Source organism: Myotis nattereri (assembly GCF_964212035.1).
Source record: "Myotis nattereri genome assembly, chromosome: 4".
Taxonomy (NCBI): domain Eukaryota; kingdom Metazoa; phylum Chordata; class Mammalia; order Chiroptera; family Vespertilionidae; genus Myotis; species Myotis nattereri.
Window position 1 is genome coordinate 1387425 of NC_138079.1, and position 16668 is coordinate 1404092.

The 16668-nt window shown below is 56.4% G+C and overlaps 2 protein-coding genes across 2 annotated transcripts in view; one reads left to right on the forward strand and one right to left on the reverse strand.

Moving 5' to 3' along the window:
• Positions 1–16668, forward strand: part of LOC308518094 (melanoma-associated antigen B4-like) — a gene marked incomplete at both ends in the record, with an annotated part of 362175 nt that overhangs the window by 107128 nt on the left and 238379 nt on the right. The window lies entirely within an intron of this gene.
• HSPB3 (heat shock protein family B (small) member 3) lies at positions 11487–12596 on the reverse strand. Its single transcript, XM_081089705.1, has one exon. It carries the CDS (start codon positions 12424–12426, stop codon positions 11974–11976), a length of 453 nt encoding a protein of 150 aa, XP_080945831.1. The 5' UTR covers positions 12427–12596; the 3' UTR covers positions 11487–11973.

Below are 16668 nucleotides of genomic sequence, written 5' to 3' on the forward strand. Positions count from 1 at the left end.
GCGCAGGGCGGTCGGAGCTCGCCCCTGCCCCGGCTGAGGCCCGTGGCCCCAGCTCTCTCTGTCGCTGTCATTTCAAGCGAGGAGACAGCGGGCACGTCCTGCGATGCTGAGCGGCTCCCACGGCTGCAGCTGCGGCCCCACGTCTCTCCCCTCAGGGCGGCCCCGCCCGAGGCCCTTCCTTCTCGCTCTCTTCGCCTGTTCAGTCGCCTCACTGTCCCTGTGCAGACGCCTCTCACTGGGGTTCAGCCCGTCCCCCACCCCTGTCCAGCCGACCGGGGAAGCAGGCCGGAGAGCACGGTGCCGGTCCTGGCCCTGGCATTCCGAGCATCCCCGCGGCCACGCCCACAGGCCGGACTGCCCACGGGTGCGTTTACTTCGGAGACCTTACTTCCACTCCGTGAGCCCGTCCCAGGTGACAGCGTTCTAGGGCGCATTCCGGGTTGGGACTCTTCTCGGAGCTCCCACCGAGGTCAGCGCGTCTCGGGGCAGCGGTGTGTGTGGGCAGAAGCAGGCAGCCGGCTTTCATACACATGGAGGAGACGCTGTTATTGACCCTAGAGCAGCGGTTCTCAACCTGTGGGTCGCGACCCCTGTGGCGGTCGAATGATCCTTTCACAGGGGTCGCCTAGGACCATCCTGCATATCAGATATTTACATGACGATTCATAACAGCAGCAACATGACAGTGATGAAGTAGCAACGAAAATAACTTTATGGTTGGGTCACAACATGAGGAACTGTATTTAAAGGCCAGAAGGTTGAGAACCACTGCCCTAGAGCCGTGGTCGGCAAACTGTGGCTCTCGAGCCACAAGCGGCTCTTTGGCCCCTTGAGTGTGGCTCTTCCTAAGCCTTAGGAGGACCCTAATTAAGTTAATAACAATGTCCCTGCCTATATAGATTAAGTTTAAAAATGTGTCTCCCAAAAGAAATTTCAATCGTTGTCCTGTTGGTATTTGGCTCTGTTGACCGATGAGTTTGCCGACCCCTGGCTAGAGGCGAAGCTGTTTCGGATAAATGCATGTAGACTCAGCCTGGCTTCTCCTGACTTCTTAGGCGAAAGGGCTACGGGAACCTAAAATGCGCAACGTGTGGGCTTTGAAGCAAGGAGCCCCCACACCTGCTCCAGGGGCCAGCACCCCCGCAGCCAGAGGCGACGCATTCACGGACAGGTGGCTGCTCCGCAGAAGCAGGTGCTAGTGGGTGACGGGCCGGGGTCGGCTCTGCCGCCTGGGGGGAGGCCCAGCGCTGGCTCCGTGATGGGAGGGGCAGGCGGTCGCAGGGGCCTGGCCTGCGGCACACGTGCAGGGAAACCTCACCGCGTCGGGATTTGTACCTGGTGTATCTATGCCATGTCTTCCCGTTAGAAGCTGACCGCTGTCCACTCAGGGCGTAGATACAGTCAAACGTTGTTAAAGTTTTCTCTAGAAAACGGAGCGTATTATTCACTTAGAAGATGACGCAGTCGCCACTATAACGGCTCGCTCTTTCTATTTGTTGCGCTTTTGTGAAAACAAGTCTTCAGGAGACACTCAATGGCCCCAAACATCGGCACCTTCCCCCCTCGTCCCTCGGCCTGGAGGCGTCCGGCCTCTGCCCCTCGCCTCCACTCGGAGAAACCCGCCGGTCTCAAGCCGAGCGTGTCTGCCCGGCCGTGGATTCCTTTTTAACAAGCTGTTTTTAAAGAGAAGTTTTAGGTTCTCAGCAAAATCGAGACGAAGGTACCGAGATGTTCACATACACCTGCCCCTAAGCACACAAGGCCTCCTGCGCCATCAGGTTCCCGCAGCGCGTGCCGCGGGTGATGATGGCCCACACGGGCACGGCACCGGGACCCGAAGCCCAGAGGTGGCATTCGGTCCCTCTGTGTGCGGGAGCCTGTGCGTTTGGACAGGTGTATCGCGACAAGCATCCATCCTGATAGTGTCACACAGCGTCGTGGTCAGTCCCTAAAACGCCTCGGGGTTCTGCCTGTCCACCCCTCCCCACGCCCAGCCTCTGGCCACCCCTGACCTTTTCACTGTCTCCACAGTTTTGCCTTTTCCAGAAAGTCATGGAGGTGGAAACCTCCAGGAGGCAGCCCTCTCGGCTTGGCTTCCTTCTCTCAGTCATACGCATTTAAGGTTCCTCCTGGCTTGTTAGCTCACTGCTCTTTAGCACCGAGTAGTACTCCATTGGCTGGCTATTCCACCGTTTACCCCTGGCCCACGGAAGGACCTCTTGGTCGCTTCCGCGTCTTGGAGGTTACAAATAGCAACATCCACCTGCGGGTTTTTCAGCTCTTTTGAGTAAATACCGAGGAGGCAGTGGCTGGGTGGGAGGAGTGCATGGTTAGGTTGGTAAGAAGCTGCCAACCGTCCGCCACAGTGGCTGCCCCACCTTGCGCTCCCGCCAGCGATGAATGCGCGCCCCTGTTGCTCCACACCCCCACCCACATGCGGGGGGCAGTGGCCCAGATGGAGGCCGGGCGTGCGGGGGCGCCTCGCTGTCCTTTAGCTTGCATTTCCCTGATGACATAGGATGAGGGCATCTTCCCATGGGCTCATTTGCCGTCTATGTATCTTCTGTGCGGAGGTCTCTGCCAAGGTCCGTGGCTCATTTTGAACTGGGTTCTTTGTTCTCTTACTGACTTTTGTGATATTTTGTATATTTCGGACAAATGTGTCATTTGCAAATATCACTCCCAGCCCGGGGCCTGCCTTCGCATCCTCTTGACGCTGTCTTTCCCAGAGCAGAAGTTTGTTTGTTTATTTGCTTGTTTTAATATATCTTTATTGATCTCAGAGAGGAAAGGAGAGGAAGAGAGAGATAGAAACATCAATGCTGAGAGAGACTCATTGACCGGCTGCCTCCTGCACGTCCCACACTGGGGGTTGAGCCCACAACCAGGGCATGTGCCCTTGACTGGAATCAAACCCAGGACCCTTGTGTCTATGGGCTGACGCTCCAACCACTGAGCCAAACCGGCCAGGGCAAGAAGTTTTTAATTGTAACCAAGTCCAACTTATCAGTTAGATCTTTCATGGATACTGTCTTTGGAATTATATCTAAAAAGTCATTGCCATACCCCAGGTCATGTAGGTTTTCTCCTATGCTATCTTCTAGGAGTTTTTTTATAGTTTTATATTTTACATTTAGGTCTCTGATCCATTTTGAGTTCATGTCTGTGGTCCATCTTTCCATGGATCCAGTTGTTAAGGTCTGTGTCTAGAATCTTTTTTTTTTTTTCGTATGTCCAGGGTTCCAGCACCATTTGTCAAGGGGACTCCTTTGTCAAAGACCAGTTGGCTATTTTATGTAAATCTACTTCTGGGCTCCCTGTTCTTCCACCAATACCACCCTGTCGTGATGGCTACAGCTTGAGATCGAGGCTTGGCGTTGAGTAGGGTCAGCCCTCGAACTTTGTTTTTCTCCTTCGAAGTTGTATCGGCCATCCTAGGTCTTTGCCAACCTCAGAACCAGTGTGTTAACACCGACAGCATCACTTCCTGGGGTTTCTGCTGGGTTTGCGTGGAATCTACAGATCACGTTGAGGAGAACGGACATCTGGGCAGTATTGAGCCTTCCTGTCCATGAACATGAACCACCTTTCCACGGATCCAGTTGTTCACTCAGTCCTCTCACCCGGGTGTTGTCGATCTTGCACAGATGTTGTTAGCTTTAAGCTTAAGTATTTCGTTTGGAGGCCGGGCTCACCAGCGTGAGTGATGTTGTCCTTTTCACTTCAGTTCCATCTGTTCATCGCTCGTGTGCACGGGAGAGCGGGGGCTTTTGTGAGCCAACCTTGCCTCCCCAGTCTTGCTTTAATCCCCACTTCCAGGAATGCCGGGGTCCAGCCCCAGCGGTCCAGGGGTTCCTAAAGGTGTGGACGGCGTCAGCGAAGAATGAAGAACATGGAGACAGCGTTCAGATCATCAGCATGGTTGGGTTCTATTTTTTTTGTCCTGTTACAGCTGTATTTATACTACTTGATTCTATAAGCATGCCTCTGTATCATGGTATGCTTTGGGTCCTCCCTTGACCTTCTACAGTTCCTTGCTTCATGTCTATAGTTTCTTATCTGACCTTTGCTAAAAATCTTATCTCTATCTAGCTCTGTTGATTTTAATCCTATCCATTCGATTCCAAAGGTTAGGGCTAGTTTGTTATCTCCATTCCAAGGTCACTACTCTACTGCTCTATTGTTAAGCTACAAGGAAGTAAGTGAAGGAGATTTTCCTATTCTATGGCCCAAGTAAAGGTTATGTCCTCTTAGCCTTGCTGGTGGTCTTCCTTGGGACTGCCCTGCGTCGGTGGGTTTTCAGGGGCATAGGCTTTGGTGCTTTCTCTGGTGGGCAGACCCCTGGGGATGTGGGCCTAGCAAGTCCCAGATTTATTGTCTACAGTCTTCGTCTGAGTTCCTCATAAGCAGTACACGGTATTTCTGTGACACTAGGGGGTTTACTGATCTATTCCCTTCCTTAGTCCCGTTAATCCCTAACTCCAGGGAAACACCCCCACCGGGGGAAACACCCTTTCTCGGGGAGGCGGCCCTGGTTAGAACACATAGCACTAAGAAGGGGAGCAAACATATGAAGAACAGTATGTCATATACGCCAGGTCCCTTGGAACATGTGCTGTGCAGATGTTTCTTCCCTGCAGCGACTGTGTCAAGCAGCAAGGATGGACCAACTTCCAGCACAGGAAGGTTGTGTTTGCTTGCTTGTTTGTTTTGTTGTTGATTCTTTTGCGTTTTTCTACATGGACAATCATGTCCTCTACAAACAAAACCAGTTTTCTTTCTTTCTTTCTCTCTTTCTCTCTCTTTCTTCTTTCTTTCTTTCTTTCTTTCTTTCTTTCTTTCTTTCTTTCTTTCTTCTTTCTTTCCAATCTGTATGCCTGTTATTTCTTCTTCTTTATTGTAGCAGCTGTCTGGTTTGGGGCTTAGGATAATGCTCACCTGACAGGAAGAGGTAGGACGTATTTCCTCTGCATCTACCTTCTGGCCTCAAAAAATTAGAAACGGGACTACCAGGTGACCCAGTCATTCCTGTTCTGGGTATTTACCCAAAGAAATCCAAAACACTATTTTGAAAAGGTACATGCAGCCCTACGTCTGTTGCAGCAGTATTGACAATAGCGAAGCTATAGAAACAGCCCCCATGTTCCCTGACGGACAAATGGATAAAGAAGAGGTGGTGCATATATACAATGGAATGTTACTCAGCCATAAAAAAAATGAAATCTTGTCATTTGTAACAACGTGGATGGACCTAGAGGGCATTATTCCACATGAAATAAGTCAGACAGAGAGAGCTAAGTGCTGTATGATGCCACTTAAATGTGGAAGCTAAAAAAATAAACCTTCCCTTCCCTTAACTCCCCATCCAACCTGCTGGGCCTGGATTCTTAAACCTCCCTCGACCGGCCCCACCTACCTCTCCGCCTCCTGGTACCGCCTCTGGAGGCCACGCCCTCGCTGGGGCCAGGCTGGTCTCTTCGCTGACCCTGCACGAGAGAGGACCCCTCGGCTCAGAGGTCACAGAGCAGAATGATGTGCGAGGGTGGGGTCCGCTTGTCCCTTGTGCCGTCAGACGAACCCCCACTCTCTGGGCTCTGGACCCTCGGGGTGCCACGGCGGCAGTGGGAACATCCATGTCCTGGGGCTGGTGCCGGGGGCCCGTGACTGAGATGTGCAAGGGGCTTAGAACGTGCCCGGCCACGGCACGGGTGTGGAAACGCGGGCGGTGAGGACCACGCCACCTGTCTCCGTGGAGCTTGGCTGGGTCGCTCTGTAGCTCCCAAACGGGAAATGACTTTGTAAATTTAACCCAACCGCTTGTGCTTATTCTGGTTGGGGGGCAGTGCGAACTGCTGTGAGTCTTGGGGGGCAAGTGCTCTGCCTACAGAGGGATCGCTTTCTCTCCTCCCACGGTGATGGCACGGGTCCAGGCCCGGATTGCTCTGCCTCGGGGCGGCTGCAGCGTGTGAGGTTCTGACTGTGCGGGAAAGCGCTCACAGCGCGGGTCCAGGTGATCCTGAGAGCGCGTTCATTAGGGTCCAGGTGATCCTGAGAGCGGTTAACGAAGGCTGGGGACGGAGGGGCGAGGAAGGGCTCGGGGCAGAAGAAACAGGAGAGCCCAGCGGGGCTGCTTGGCTGCATAGAAATGTGACAGGAGAGCGGTGAGCCAGGGAGGCTGCGTGAATTCACTGAGACGTGGAAGTCACTGCAGAGTCAGAGGAAAGGGGCCTTGGAGACAGGACGAGCTGCCACCGCCCGCTGCTCCCCTGGCTGCAGGTCTCGTGGGGACCCTGGAGTTTAGGAGTTTAGGAGCTCCGGCCTGAGGGGTGGTGGGGGGTGGACCACAGAGAACCAGGGAGAGGCCTGGGGTGGCCTCCTTAGAAGCTCGGCAGCTTCCAGGCTGCCCTTTCATGTGCTGATGGACCACCGGGTGCGGAGCGGGCCGGGCCGCCTGCTGGCCGGCTCTGACTGGGGGTTCTTGTTGTTTATTCCCTGACTTCATCCATCGGGGTTTGGCTGGCACTGAGGCACTCGCTGGTCTCTGTCATCTCTCTCCCTGACCAGGGGATTTAAGCTCTTTACTCTCTGGTTGGGGGCAGAGCGGTAAACCGTTTGCTCTCACGTGTCCTGGGTTAGGGACGATGAGGGCTTGTGACTTACTGGCCGGCTGTAAATTGCTGGACTTGTTTGGCCCTTCTAACCACCTGCCTCAGTTTCCCTTTTCCCACTCGTCAGAAATTCTCCCAGCATCGAACTGTCCTGCCTCGCCACCATCCAGATTCCGTCCCATCCTCGGAGCCAGCGCGAGCCCCACTCCCAGGCACCCCCTCCCGCTGCCTCGGCAGCACCCGCTCTCCTTCCTGGGAACCTCGCGGGGCAGGGTCACACCCGCACGTCGGCCCCGAGTGGTGTCTGTGGGCAGCGTGTTCTGTTGGGGTCTGCGGGGTCCCCTCAGTAAGCACTTCCTGCTCCGCAGGCTGAGCTCTGAGCAGGGAGAACGCCACCCAGGGGTTGGCAGGTAGAAGCCCAGGTACCCGGTTGAGTGCTGACCTGATAACCCAGTGGTTCTCAACCTTCCTAATGCCGCGACCCTTTAATACAGTTTCTCATGTTGTGGTGACCCCCAACCATAAAATTATTTCCGTGGCTACTTCATAACTGTCATTTAGCTACTGTTATGAATCGTCATGTAAATATCTGACATGCAGGATGTATTTTCATTGTTACAAACTGAACATAATGAAAGCATAGCCATGAATCACAAAAACAATATGTAATTATAGATGTGTTTTCCGATGGTCTTAGGCGACCCCTGGGAAAGGGTCATTCAGCCCCCAAAGGGGTCACGACCCACAGGTTGAGAACCGCTGTGCTAACTGGTAGGAGGTGCTGCAGAGGGAGGGGAGGGTCGCATGAGCCTGGAGCTGAACTGGGAGGATCGTCCCAGCCGCTCTGCTCCGCACCAGCCTCCCCTTCTCCTGGGGGAAGGAGAATAGACACGGAGCCAGGGGCGTGTCTAAGGAAAAGCCCTCCTCCTGCAAACCCGCAGTGGGGTCCAGGCGAGATCTCCCCGGGGGGGGGGGGGTCTCTCCCGTAAGCTCCGGGCGCGCTCTGTAATCCCGGGAAGGGTGGGCGCGGACCAGCGCCTCATCATACCCTTGCCAGCACAACACGGCTCAAAGCTGTAGAACATCAGGTGTCAGCGTCTTTACTGCTCACGGACACTGCGGAGGAATTGTTCTTCGTCGCTGCTCAGCAAAACCATATACGCCCCACGCTTAAGCATCACTTGTATTCTTTCCTTTTACTTTTTCCAGTTTCCTAGCGTTATTATAGTGTCTGTCACTGGTTTTTAAGAGCTCCTTTATGACTAAAGATGTGAACCATTTCTCATGCATTGCAAATGAACTACCATGTTTTTTGTTACTATTTTACTCTGGTGTTTTACTTTTTGGTTGTATCAAACTTGTGTATTAAATATAATCATGGCCCTGGCCGGTGTGGCTCAGTGGATAGAGCGTCGGCCTGTGGACCAAAGGGTCCCGGGTTCGATTCCGGTCAAGGGCTCATGCCCAGGTCACGGGCTCGATCCCCACTAGGGGGCAGGCAGCAGGTGGCCGATCCACGATTCTCTCTCATCAATGATGTTTCTAGCTCTCTCCCTTCCTCTCTGAAATCAATAAAAATATATTAAAAAAAGAAGTATGTGTCTCTCATTAAAAATAAATAAATAAATAAAATCATGTTCTGTTTTTTAAAAAAAACAACAACACCCTTCCCAGGCTCTCCTGTAATCACTGTCCGCGTGTGAGCTTCACCCGTCCTGGTCACACACCCACGAAGCAGCTGGTGTCCACGCTGCTGCTCCACTGACGGGGCACAAAGCCCCCGTGGCCAGTGAGCGGTGGCGCTGAGGGTTAAGCCCTCTGGGCCACGGCCCTGGCGGAACCTGAAGGACGGGCGTGTCGGTCAGAGGGAGGTTGTGAGGGCCCGGGAGCTGGCGGGGCCAGCCCTGTCAGTGTCCAGTCCACGGGGGCTCTGTGAGTGCCAGCTCAGGCTTCGAGAAAACCTTTGGGGAAGGTTCGCTTCCTTTTTTCTAAAACCAGAAACCCCGTGAATGGTCAGACCTGCCGGCTCCGAACCCGGAGGGAGGCCTGCCCGTCCACCCCACGGGCCTGCTGACGTCGCTTCCTGACCTAGTGCTGGTCACGAGGGTGGCAGGGAGGCAAAGTGACTCACATTTGAGTGGAAAAGAAGTGGTTTCTGGCTCGGATATCTTGTTGCTCACATGATTGCACTGCAATTTGTTTTATGATCGGCAGGGACGTTTTCCTTTATTTTGCGGCTTTACAGGATGGCATGAAAGTTAAGATCCTGTGTGATTATTACTGCATGTTTCACCCCTATAGCTTTGCACTGTATTTCTGTGATAATTTCAGTCTGAATCCTAAATCAAAGAAAAAAGACAAAAAGGCTTCCAGGCGTTTTGCCCGTTTACCACTAGGGGGCACTCTCTAGTCTTGTATCTGCTCAAAGCCCTGTGCTGCTTGGCGTCCTGTTAGAGCAGCGATTTTCAACCCTTTTTGTCTTAAATTACTAACATTCTGACAAAACGTAGGTCTAATTCGCTCGCCCCGGACGGGCCTTGCTGTGTGGGCTGTTGTCATGTGTTAACGTTACATGGAAGGGACAGAGGTCCGTGCCCTGACTAGAAGCCAGGCGCACAGGCACGTAGTTTGCAATGCGGCCTGGTCCAGTTTGCCGCGCCCTGTCCACCTGGATGTGGCCGGTGGGGCCGGTGAGGGGCCAGTGAGGGGCCGGGTGAGGGCCGGGTGCCACAGGCTGTGTGTTTCGGGCGGGAGCCTGCTTCTGCCTGGGATGGGTGGCCTTCATCCCTCCTCTCCTGGGAGACCGGGTGTCAGGGTGCGTGCCCAGGAAAGCAGCACCGTTACGTGCCAGGCCTATGGGTCCTGACAGTAAGTTTCTGGTGTGGAACTGGGCTATGACAGTGATGGCAAACCTATGACACGCATGCCAGAGATGACACGCGAACTCATTTTTTTGGTAGATTTTTCTTTGTTAAGTGGCATTTAAATATATAAAATAAATATAAAAAATATAAGTCTTTGTTTTACTATGGTTGCAAAGATCAAAAAAATTTCTATGTGTGACACGGCACCAGAGTTAAGTTAGGGTTTTTCAAAATGCTGGCACGCCGAGCCCAAAAGGTTCGCCATCACTGGGCTATGAGAACCCCCTCTTTCCACACGCATGCCTGCCGTCGGCAGAGATGAGCACCGGGTTACCGCACGTGCTCGGTAATGCCGCCTTTGGCATGCGCCCTGACCGGGAATCGAACCGTGACCGATGGGAGCAGTGATGGCGGGATGCGCAGTGAACGCGTGTCAGCCAGCGCTGCCTGGAGCTGAGCCGTTCGCTGAGACGTGGAGAGCTGACGGCCGTTCACTGTGACACCCCGTAGTCCCCCCGGGGCTGTGCGATGCTGCTTCCGTGATGTCCACGTGGGAGACGGGAACCAGCATTTCAGTGCTGACTGTGCCCACGATGCGGAGAAAAGGATCGGTTCGCCTGGGGAAGCACACCGGCCCCGCGACGAGACTGCCAAACCGTCACCGCCGAGTGTGACCGAGACCACAGGCGGCACGCGGGACGTTGGCGTTCTCTGTTCTGTAACCGCCGCAAAGAAACGACTGCACCCTTTTCCCAAAATGCCTCAGGGTGACCCCGGGGCAAGTCGTTTCTTTGTCTGTGAAATACAGTCACAGAGCTGGCCCGGCCGGCGTGGCTCAGCGGCTGGCGTCCACCTATGACCCAGGAGGTCACGGTTCGATTCCCGGTCAGGGCACAGGCCCGGGGTTGTGGGCTGGATCCCCAGTGTGGGGCATGCAGGAGGCAGCCCATCAGGGATTCTCTCTCATCATCAATGTTTCTCTCTCTCCCTTCCTCTCTGAAGTATATATTTAAATGTGACGCTCCAAGACAGAAAAGGGAAAACCGAACGATCGATAGTGAAGTCGGCGCGGCAGGCGGTGCAGGCGCTGGGGTGGGGCCCGGAGACTTGGCCTCATGCCCCTTCCCGTGGCTCCGGGGCTGGCGCCGCGGTGGACACAAGTCCCGTGGACCTTCTCGCCACCTCCTTTGTCCTGGAGGCGTCCCTGCTCCCCAGACCGTGCGGCCTTGGCCAGAGCCTTCACTCCCTCTCCCACGTCTCCCAGTGGGAGCCCGAGCCCGCCCTCCTCACCCCAGTGAGCCCCCCGCCCCCCCGCCTGGCGCCCTGCCCCCAGCGCCCTGCCTCCCCCCCCACCCTCCGCGGGGAGGCCTGGATGAAATGTCACACCAGGCACCTGGTTTGCTGAGCAGCCGCGCGGGTTGGATGACACATCACAGAACAGGAGCGTGTCTGTGCCAGCTGGACCTGGGGGTGGGGACGGAACACGGCAGCGGCTGGCAGGCCGGTCCCCTCCCCCTCCCCGCCACGGCTCTGAGATCTGCTTCCTTCCGAAGGCGCCAGCAGCACCCAGCACGGTGGGCGGTGCCACACGGGTGGGGCCTTAGGAATGTCACTGACCAGCTGTCCAGGCCAGCATTCCCGAAGCGGATCCCTCACCCCACCTCCTACCTGCGTGGGGCGTTGCCTGGGGCCGGAGCAGCCGGGAGAGAAGCAGCCCGAGCCCCAGGCCCTGTACCTAGCGCCTGGCGTCCTCGCCGCCGCCTCTAAAGCCCCGTGTGCAGGGCAGTGCCCGCCGTTGGTCCTGGAGCCTGGGCTGCTCAGGGGCATCTGAAGGCCAGAGGGAAGCTCCTTGGCTCGTGACTGTGCTTTGAGAGTGGCTTCCGACGCTTAATATTAGCTCAGAGAGCGTGACTCAGCGTCTCTTATTAACAGCTCGAAAGCACCCACAGAACATTCCCTGTTGAAAATCAGGTCGCTTCAGTGTAAAGAGGAACAAGGCACATACTTGGGAAATTTAAAAGTAAGATTTATATCTTAGATGCCACAGGAGAGTCAGGAGTGACAGGCGCAGCGAATCAGACGTACATCCCAGACCGTTTCCCAGCCCGTGTCCTCCCCGTCGGCCTGCGCCGCACTGAAGCCAACACGCACGGCGAGAAGGGCCGGCCAGGCGCGGGCCCTCAACACCATGCAGTGTCCTCGTGGGACGCACACTCCCGCATCCGGGGGCTCTGGCACCCATGCTGCCGGCTTCGGGGAGAGGAAGTCAGTCCCAGTCCCTCCGGGACCAACTCGGCTCCAAAGCCTCAGCTCTCGCTGTGAGCAGAGCGTCGCCTTCAGCCACGGGAACACGCGTGATGGCACCTCTCTGCGTGAGAACAGACACCCCACCTACCAGCGCCACGTCCACACGTTCGATCTGCACCCCAACCGCTGCCCACGGAGTCCCGCACCCACTCCTGCGCCGGATCCCCCGCGTGGCCACGCCCACGCCGCGGACCTCACTGGGCCCCGGCCCCACGCCTCTCCTCCACCACGAGGATGCCGTCGTGGCCGAGCGCGGCCGACAGGTCCCCGGCGCCCAGGCCGTGCGGCAGGCGGTACTGGCGGGTGAAGCTGCGGGAGACGAAGCCGTGCTCGTCCATGCGGGCGCCGTGCTGCGCTCTGACCAGCAGCCAGCCCTCGCAGGTCTGGATGAGTATGTCCTCCGGCAGGAACTGCACCACGTCCAGCAGCACCTGGAAGCGCGCCGGGCCTTCGGGGGGCGGCGTCTCCGCCGCGGGGTCCCCGGGAGGCGCGCGGGCCGCCCCGGCTCGGCCCAGGTCCACGGTGGTCGGCCCGGGCAGCGCGTACAGAGCGTGGTCCAGCCGGCAGTCCTCCAGCCCCCGCGCCTCGAACTGCTCCTGGTAGCGCACCGGCGTGTGGATGGGGTGCCTCAGGATGACCTGCGCCATCGTGGGCGGGGACGGCGGGGCAGTGTCCCCTCCGGGCCCCTCGCTATCCAGGCCCCTCGCTGTCCAGGCCCCTCGCTGTCCAGGCCCCTCGCTGTCCAGGCCCCTCGCTGTCCGGGCCCCTCACTGTCCAGCCTGCAGCTGCTTCTGCCGGATGAGCAGGGGCCGCTCTTTGCTATGACCTGTGCAGACACCCCCACCGCCTGCCTGTCACAGCTGAGAGCCAGCGCTATTTATAGGGCTGCTGGGCCTGCCCTGCCCCAAAGGCTGCCCCTCCTCCGCTGTCCCGGGCAGCCTGTCGGCCTGGCTTATCTCGGGACAAAAAGAGACTTAACATCAGCATTTGAGAAATGTCAGGACACGGCCCTTGGGAGGGACAGCGGCCGGGGCCACTGTGACTCCTTAGAGCAGCCGGCGAGGCGGGCTCAGCTCTGTGAGCGAAGCTGCAGGGCCCCGCTGACCGTGACGAGGAGTTAAGACACACACAGCCCTCGGCCTGGCTCCGCCGCTGAGCATTGACCTATGAACCAGGAGGTCACGGTTTGATTCCTGGCCAGGGCACAGGCCCGGGTTGTGGGCTCCATCCCCAGTGAGGGGTGTGTAGGAGGCAGCTGATCAATGGTTTTCTCTTATCATTGATGTTTCTATCTCCCCCTCTCCCTTCCTCTCTGAAATCAAAAAAATATATATTTTAAAACACACACACACACACACACACACACTCAAATCCCAGGTTTGTCCCTACGCAACATCCGAGCCACGTCATCTGGGTTTGCTCCGTTGGGATCAGGTGAGTTTGGGAGGAGTCGAACCTCAGGGCTGGAGGGCACCGAACGGGGAACCTTGGTTATGGAAGCAGAGCCACCGGGGACAGGAGAGGTGAAAGCTTGGAACCGTTTGCCTCCAAAGCCCAGAAACCTGGGGCCTCCGCTCGCTCACGGGGATGATACACGCACCCCCTTTCTCAGCTGCAGCATCCTCGGGAGGAGGCCAGTCTGCATCGGGGCTGCAGGAGGGTCTCCCGGACACGCTCAGTCCAAGTCGAGCTCAGCCACAGGCCGTGCTGTCTGTCCTCTGGTACAAGGAGGTATTTGCTGTATAAATAGAATCTCCCGGAAGCACTGCCTGGGAACGCAGTGCCGGGGGGTGGGGTGGGGTGGGGGCGCGCACAGGTGATGGGGGCAGGGGCTGGAGGGGGACGTACGTGTGCTTTCCATGCTACATGTCCTGTGCGTGCAGCACAGGACACACGGGAGGCCACGGAGAGAAAGCCTCCGTGTCCTGGGCCGGTAGAGTGAGGGGAGGCAGGAACACAGTCCCTTGATGAACATACGCATTTTCTCAGAATGAACAAATGCCTATAAAATACTCAGAAACCGGAAAACCGGGGGATCTCCCTTAGCGCCTTTCCGTGCCCTGAGACCTCACGGACATGTCGGCCTATGACTCAGAACACACTGCGCACGCTCAGCGCGACCTGCACTTTGCAGGGTGGTGGCCTTCGGGGGAATGTTCATTTTTTCATGTTTCAATGTCTCCTGGCTCAGGAAACATTGCGAGGGCCTCCTTGGTGCCGCTCTGAGTCGACAGACCTCACTGCCCGCAGCACAGCAAGAATTTGATTTTAAAACTAGAGCCCTAACCGGTTTGGCTCAGTGGATAGAGTATCAGCCTGCGGACTGAAAGGTCCCAGGTTCGATTCCGGTCAAGGGCATGTACCTTGGTTGCCGGCACATCCCCAGAAGGAGGTGTACAGGAGGCAGCTGATCGATGTTTCTCTCTCATCAATGTTTCTGATTCTCTATCCCTCTCCCTTCCTCTCTGTAAAAAAATCAATAAAATATGTTTCAAAAAAACAAAAAAAACTAGAGGCCAATGCACGAAATTCGCACAAGGGGCTCAGCCCTCCCAGCCACAGTGGCTTCGTCTGGGCAGTTGTCCAGAAGGTCGTCTGGTCTAATTAGCATATTATGCTTTTATTATCCTATCTAATGATAGACGAACATGGTAATTGCCTGTACCTTTGCTATGCCTCCCATTGGCTAATCAGTGTGATATGCAAATTAACTGCCAACAAAGATGGCAGCTAATTTGCATAGTGCAGGCAGGGCGGGCCAGCACGAGCCACCCTCCGGGCCCCCATGTGCCGCCTAAGCCCCGCCACCAGCTGGGACCCCCGTGTGCGGCCCTGGGCGGCAGGACCCCCGTGTGCAGCCCTGGGCAGTGGGCCTTGGTGGTGCGATCGGCCCGAGGAAGCCCCATTCTTGCACCCCAACCCCCTGATCGGCCCTGCCCTGTGTGCAACCTGGGGAGGCAGGGCAGGCACCTAGGGATCGGGCCTGCCATCTGCCACCCAAGGAGCGGGCCTAAGCCAGCAGGTGGTTATCTCCCGAGGGGTCCCAGACTGAGAGGGCACAAGTGGGGCTGAGGGACACCCCCCTCCCACCCTGGCCAGTGCACACATTTTTGTGCACCGGGCCTCTAGTTATAGATAGTAGAAAAAGTCACAGCAAAATTGAGGGAAGATATGGGGATTTCCCATCACCTCCTGCCCCATGCGTGCACACCTCCCCCACTGTCAACACCCCCCACCCCCACCCAGAGGTGCACCTGCTACAACTGAGACCCTTCACCGACACGTCCTCGCCCCCCAGAGGCCGGAGCGGACATCAGGCTCACTCCATGCTGACCACTGTATGGGTTTGTCCTGAGCGTCTGTGTGTCCCACACATCCCCCCTCCTGCCTCCCAGCCCTGTTCTAAACCTGCTCTAGAGAACTACCACCACAGCTGCCCTAGAAGATAAACGGATTAAAGTGAGCGACACTGTTGGGGGGCAGAGGAGGGGCCAGGGCGAGTCCTGCGGCTCCTGCCTCCGGGACCCGCCGAGGAGGGCACGGGTGATGGCGTGAGTCATGGGGGTTAAACATGAGCCTCCACGTCTGCCATGTAAAACCCGGAACGTCCACTTCTGCCCGGTTCCCGCGGACATGGACCCTCGGCTGCCCTGCCCCTCCTCCTCAGCACCTGGGCCTGTCCTTGTGGGGACACCACCCGGCTTCCAGCCAGTCTCCTGCCCGCCCCCCCTGGCCTGCTACCCATCCCCCACATAACCCAGTGGCTATGGCCAGGGTTAGGGTTAGGGTTATGGTTAGGGTGAGGGTGAGGGTTAGGGTGAGGGTTAGGGCTAGAGTTAGGGTTATGGTTATGGTTAGGGTGAGGGTGAGGGTGAGGGTTAGGGTGAGGGTTAGGGTTAGGGTTAGGGCTAGGGCTAGGGTTAGGGTTATGGTTAGGGTGAGGGTGAGGGTGAGGGTTATGATAAGGGTTAGGGTTAGGCTTATGATAAGGTTTAGGGTTAGGGTTTTGGTTAAGGCAGTGATGGCGAAACTATGACACACGTGTCTGAGGTGACACGGGAACTCATTTTTTTGGTTGATTTTTCTTTGTTAAATGGCATTTAAATATATAAAATAAATATCAAAAATATAAGTCTTTGTTTTACTGTGGTTGCAAATATCAAAAAATTTCTCTATGTGACACGGCACCAGAGTTAAGTTAGGGTTTTTCAAAATGCTGACATGCCGAGCTCAGAAGGTTCGCCATCACTGGGTTAGGGTTATGGATAGGGTGAGGGTTAGGGTTAGGGCTAGGGCTAGGGCTAGGGCTAGGGCTAGGGCTAGGGTTAGGGTTAGGGCTAGGGCTAGGGCTAGGGTTAGGGTTATGATAAGGGTTAGGGTGAATGAAGGTTGGTATCCACTGCTCAGCAGGGATGCTCTTTGCCTTATGGGGCCTGCAGTGCAATGGGGTGGTCAGCCAGGTACCTTTTACCTGCCCCTCCTCATCTCCCTTTTCCCTACCCTGACTTCCTGACCCCCGGAGACCTCCCTCCTGAACCTGCCCAGTGTGTGTACCCTGGCCCTGCTCATCGCCAAGCGATCCACCACCTCCCGGTGAAGGATGGGGGCAAGGGTGCGACCTTTGACCTGCTTCTTCGCCTGTGTTTCAGCCTCTCCATCTCTAAAACGGGTGCAATAACAGAGCAGACCCCCCGGGCACGCTGGGAAGAGGGCCTTGGTTCTGGCTGGAAATGGTTTCTCTGGAACCATCGTGTGACGCGATCGATGGCTATGCGATTGATACACAGCCGCGCGCCCGCTGGGCTCTGCGTTGGCACCGGCTGGGCACTGGAACACGACCCGCTGTCCATCAGCACCTCCAACCCTTTTCTCAGCCAATCATCCGATTC

Coding starts and splice junctions, on each gene's coding strand:
- HSPB3 (XM_081089705.1), bottom strand. CDS start 12,426: ATGGCGCAGGTCATCCTGAGGCACCCCATCCACACGCCGGTGCGCTAC.